Genomic DNA, 6,000 nt, shown 5'->3' with positions numbered 1-6,000 from the left:
TTTTAATATTAAAAAATGGCAAAGCATTCGCAGATATATGCAGATGTTAAACATACCATTTTGTATAAAACTTAGACAAGATTTGCTGTTGTTGAAGATTCACAACTTCTTTTGATATAATTGATATCCATGGAGAATCTGAAATAGAATTTAGGCTTATCTAAATCAGTCGAAAAAACACTTCATTTTATAAGATTCAATTAAACATACTCTTCATTTCAAGAGTTTAAAAACGTTACTTACCCTTTATTTTCTTTACATTTTTAAAACAATTTTAGTTGTTATGTAATACAGACAAAAATTACGCTTTTATAAGGTAAAAGTGAATTTGGCGGTAACTTACAACCGACGGCATTCCTTTATCATATAAATTAGATAATAAAAGTAAAATTCACATATTAACAATAATTATTACGAGTTATATGTTAAATTACTAAGATATCAAACATACAAATTTATGGTGGAATAGAAGCCCTGAACGTCTAAAACATACATAAAGTGACATTATGATCATTTTCCCATTATCAAGTTGAACTGAATTGACTATATACATGTATTTGAAAAGATTGACTGTTTTAATAAAGTTTATTGACAAATGCTTGAAATTGAAAACTCTCAGGATACATATAAATCTGCATAAAATATACAAAGACAGCCCCTCCCTTTTTATAGATTAAACGATATAGGTAAATTCGGACGGATATTTTGTTTGAAATATACTTTGGTCACGTGTGTTATTTATCGTTCATGCGCAGTAGATTATAAAATTGAAAGAAATTATGGCAAAACGTTAACTTATTTTAACTTTCACCTTTTCACTCACTAGATGTCCTTAGATATACCCTTATAATGTCAGTTTAAAAAATGACTGCATATTTTGTTCAATATTTGTCCGTTTCCTTTGACATTGTTTCAATTTCATAGCCAGAATAAATCATTTAATATATATGTATTTTTATGAGAAAGCATCGTAAGAAAGCAACTTTACCTTTGGGTCCTGCTATCCCGTAGCCTTTAGAATCTAAAAGATCACCAACTTGCATAAGTTCACAATTTCTCTGCACTTGATAATCTATGGACGTCGATTCAGCTAAAAATGCATAATTTTCTGTCTTTACTTTTTTCAAAACTTCTTGTTACAGATGACAAACTTTTGGTTAGCGTTAAATGTAAGCGTTTACGCGTTTGAATGTAGATATGTTAGAGTTCTGAAATTACATTTATATGCATCTAATTTACTTTAAATAAATCGCTAGAAGGCGTATGACGGTTTGACTCATAAACAGCTTATATAATTTAACATTGATCTGACAAAGACCAAAGCATTTTTTATTGACTTTCTTTTTGTTAAGACAGATATATCGAATCATTTATATGCATTGGTTAAACTACAGAGTCAAAAAATATATCAAAATAAAATGAAAATACGAATCAAATATTATTCTATGACATAAATATTCAATAAAGGACGATTATTATAGTTAATGTATATCAAAGTGCGGTGCATTTTAGTTTTTCGGTTATTTGACTGGAGCCCTGATATTTTTCAAAAAGAAAAGTATGTATAATCTTTGTCATGTATTATAAATTAATTTACATGTTATACAATTCTCACTGGTACTGAAATTACAAGGTTACATTCGTTAAGGAATGTCAGACTCGCACCAACATTTCTTAAAACATGAAGCATATGTAAAATAATTGTACCAAATAGTCTATCGCCGAAGGTTGTGCTTACCACATAATTGGTATTATATTTTGTGCACAAACCTGTTTTATACGTATAATTAGTTTATTTGAACGAACATTTTAAGTACAGTCTGAACAAATGTTTTCATCTTTCATTTTTCAATGAAATAAAAATATTATTCACATGTATTATCAGGGACAGTATTAAGATCTATCTAAGTCTCTTCTCTTGTTTAATGAAATTTGCCTTCATCATCAATGTTCTTATTGTAGACCCAAATGAACAAAATGATTTTGTTGCAATTATACTTTTTAAATACATCAGAGAGCCGTACCCTACCTACCTTAAAGAACTCTCTGGTTGAACCACTGGATAAAGTACCATAACCTATGTCTGTTTGTAAGGACAAATCGTCGGCATTTGTTATAGGTGCTGCCATTCGACTTTTTGTGAGAAAAGCGGCGAGATTAGCAGTGTATGAAGACACGAGTATTAGTGTGAACAGGTACATATACTCGCCACAAACCTGGTCGACGACGCCTTCGGTGCTACGTCACTTCCTGTGTAGGTATTTTGTGCAATGTCATGTCAAAAAGGACCAGGATATAAACTTTTTTTCATATGATTTTAATAAAATTCTCGAACATTACCATTGTCAGATATAATTGGAAATGATTTGGTTTTTTCCCATTGAATTTCTTACATTATTTATATATAAACTTTCAAAAATTGTTGTTTATATGTGAGCTGGTCCTTTTTACTATGACAACAACAGAAAAAGGCGCCAACAAGTGGCGAACATGTGTGTCAATGAAAACATTAGCTTGAAATCTTTATTTTAATTTTGGTTTAATGAGTATTTTTACATTTGAGTTTTAATCTATTACTTTTTTGAAAATTACAACTTAATGTGGTTTGTATTGAAGAGAATGACATTAATTTTTTACAGTTTTTTTATCATAAACTTTAACTTTTAATTTAAGAAAATTGCGTAAAATGAAAGCGTTCTAGACATACTTGCTCAGTCAAAAAGATTAAAAAAAATATATTTCGACCACACAATAAAATCTCATTACAAGGGAGAAAACAATAAGAGCAGCTACAGTTCCGCAGTCGAATTTTCCTCCCTTGAACTATTAGGTTGAAACCGGAAGACGTTCTTTTTTTTAAATAAAAGATGATTTTTAGATTAAAAATATGGTGGACTGCTCCACACAATCAACTCATCATGAACTTAAGTTTAAGGTAAGCATGAACAAATTTATCGTGATAATCAGATAAGGAAACCATCGGAGCCCGGTCCGTAACCAAAAATTGATTCGAATACCAAGACAAAAAGTTGGTATATAATAACAGAGTTAAAAAGTGTATGTAATGAGGGATAATCTACAGAGTGAAGTCTACGTAATCTACACTCTACTGTTTTATATGGGAAGAAATTGTGAAGAAAGGAATGTATAATAGTAAAAGATATATTTGTTTAGAAGTTATATAATTTAAAATATGAAATTTACGGAAAAATAAAAACATGGTTACGTATTTTATACGGTATCATTAACTAAATTGTATTTCTTATAAAGCTAAATAACTTTATGATCATTTTTCGCCGTTCTAAAAACATATTATTATTAAGATTAGACCAGTGCATTTAAGTGCATATACATGCAATGCTAACACGAGATTCCCGTGCAGTTGCGCAACATGCTTCTAGAATATAGAATATATATATCTTGATTATTTTATATCATTCCACTAGCATAATCATAAATTGCTTGGAGCAAGAAGATGCCGCTTTAAACGGACATAAAAGCATTCACACAAACCAAAAAAGTAAAGTTGTTACGTGCCTAATGCATCATAGAGTAGGGTCCGTACCCTCAGTGCCTGAAAGGACGGATGGACCCTCATTAAGCATATAATACACTGCATTATAGAGTTTAATGCCACTTATTGCAATGTTTTTTCTAAGTTGGACATTTATATACCCTGTATAGAGTTAGGAACACTGGTTTACGGGAGTCTTATTCTTCACCTTCCATCAATTACATAGCGCTTCATCTCTTCAAAGTTGGAAAGACTCTATTTCCTTAACATGGAACTCGTGTAATTTTTATAACCAATTACCTAAATTTGATATTCAGTATACCATCACAAAATATGTCTTTTAATTTTATAACAGTATTGTCTCCTTGAGCTACTAGTATTTTGCATTTTATTCTGAAAATCAAATTTGTTCAGTTGAACATACGTACATATATTTTCCATTAAGGGTGATCTTGTTATTTTTGAGCCGCACTTCAAAAAAAGAAATACCTACCTTGTCATCCAGACCAGATGTCCGATACTAGACTAGACACGGGGTGAAAGTTTAAGGTCAGGTCAAACGAGGAAAATTATTTGAAACGTTATGCTTATATACTTACTAACAACTGCTCTACTTAAAGGAGTTCCGTGCTCGTGTTTAGGAAAAAATCTTGGGTTATGTTGCTTTTGTCCGTTCAAATATTATTTGAATTACATCGTTCAATATGTGTCATACACATAGAAAAAATCTCATACTTTTGTATGGTCCAAAAATCTAAACCCAAGCGATTTTCTGTTTTTCGGTCAAAGATACTTGTAGGAAATGTTTCGTGTCGTATCTCAATGTTATGTGTTCTCACCCTGAAGAAGTTTCTCGTTGATCCACTATTTAGTGTCCCATATGGAATATCTTTCTGGTTTGCCAGATCGTCGGCGTTCTCAACCGGGGCGGCCATTCGAGACATGGTAAGGAAAGCTGCGAGATTGGCAGTATAAGAAGACACGAGGATGAGAACGAAAAACCACCAGAGGATAGCAACGGTTCTTGTTGAGATAGCTTTGGGCATGATGTCACAACCTATAGTATCAGTGAGTAAGCTGCTAGTTAGTAAAATAGTACGATACAGTCAAACGTGTGTTAGTGCTCGTAACTCTACTTCATCATTCGCTATTTTCAATTTCCAGATACATGTATATATATTTCACACGGAGACAGCCACAAAGCTTCACCAATTAAGCAAAGCATTTAGATGGTTCCAATTAAAAAATATCAATGGGCGATATTTGAAATAAATGATGAAAAAAACTCTATATTAACGTCTTACTATATACGTTATTTTGAGTAATTATTTCGTACTTTTTTTAATATTTTATACACGTTTGACTGTATAAGAACTTTATGACGGAGATTATCATCTTGGAACGCCGATAACTTCCATGGAAACTCTACTAAGAACAGTATTGTGATATATGTTTGCTCTCAAATAATCTAGAAGCAAAACCTTTGCGCGTATGCGTAAACTCTAACTAATATTTGAGTAATGAGGTTTTCATAAAGGTGCAAGAGATTTTATGCACTATTTTCTCCTGAAGCAAAATTGGCTAGCAAACACAGTCAGGGCAAACACAAAAAGCGCTAACTTCTCAGCTAGTTTCTATCATGTCAAGCATCGGTGTTCCAAATGGTCTCGTTTGAATGTCGCCCAAAGATACATTGGAATATTACTAATAAAATCTTATTTTGGCATTGTTTGGTTCAATTATCATTAGGCGAGATTCCACCAGTCTGAACATAACAATTTTACATTATTCCATGTTGATTTCTTTCTATCTTTTATTTTCCTTTAGAACAAGAAAAACGATATATGTTTTAATGTAATAATAGATATTTATAATTACAGATATTTGAATGTGTAAATCTGTCATTAAGAACAATAAATCGTTTCGTTCAGACTGTTTTGGGAAACTATATTCCACACACAAGCTACGTATTGTCTCTACACATAGTGTTCTAGCTAAAACCAAACCTATTCCTGAAGAATCTATAGCTTTAAGGCAATTTACCCGTGATGTCAATCACTTATTCCGGTTAACAACGAGAATTTAGACATTTCCTTATTTACCGGTTCAAGTTATTACAGAATGCACAGGCTTAAGTCGTTCCGTCAAGGAACGGAAACTGACTAGAAATTACAAACATTATCGACCGGATTATGGCGATTGACAGTGCGGGTCTACAACCTTAATATAATATCATATCAGAGACATAGAGATCTAGTTATATACATCTCTGATGGTATAGAAGAGCTAAAAGCAGAACTGGAGAAGCAGAATTATAGGTATGCCGTAACTAAATGTTGACGGATTTTAAATATAGCGAATATATATGTACATAGCTAAGGGACATAGAGGCAATATCCTGTTGGATATATAACACATGTTTAAGATTGCACAAATTTTCATCTCGTATGCTTTGATTATAAAATGTTATGATCACAAGACGTCGC

The 6,000-nt window shown here is 31.9% G+C and overlaps 1 protein-coding gene across 2 annotated transcripts in view; it reads right to left on the bottom strand.

Moving 5' to 3' along the window:
- Window positions 1–1,164: 1,164 nt before the first annotated feature.
- LOC132726102 (glutamate receptor ionotropic, kainate 1-like) overlaps window positions 1,165–6,000 on the bottom strand; it is a 28,245-nt gene continuing 23,409 nt past the window's right edge. The window contains exons 13-14 of one of the 2 annotated variants that reach the window (XR_009625145.1): window positions 2,034–2,250; window positions 1,165–1,208 (exon numbers count right to left, since the gene is read on the bottom strand). Coding sequence is in view for 1 of the 2 variants with exons in the window: in XM_060711371.1 (XP_060567354.1) it covers window positions 4,189–4,571 (383 nt within the window). In the remaining variant the exon portion in view is untranslated. Of the gene's footprint in view, window positions 1,209–2,033; window positions 2,251–2,780; window positions 4,572–6,000 lie in introns of those variants that run through there. The other variant, XM_060711371.1, reaches the window with a different exon arrangement.

Source organism: Ruditapes philippinarum, unplaced genomic scaffold (assembly GCF_026571515.1).
Source record: "Ruditapes philippinarum isolate M1 unplaced genomic scaffold, ASM2657151v2 ctg1742_1_1_1_1, whole genome shotgun sequence".
Classification (NCBI taxonomy): Eukaryota; Metazoa; Mollusca; class Bivalvia; order Venerida; family Veneridae; genus Ruditapes; species Ruditapes philippinarum.
Note: the sequence above shows the minus strand (reverse complement) of the source record. Positions and strands in the feature narration are given on the sequence as shown.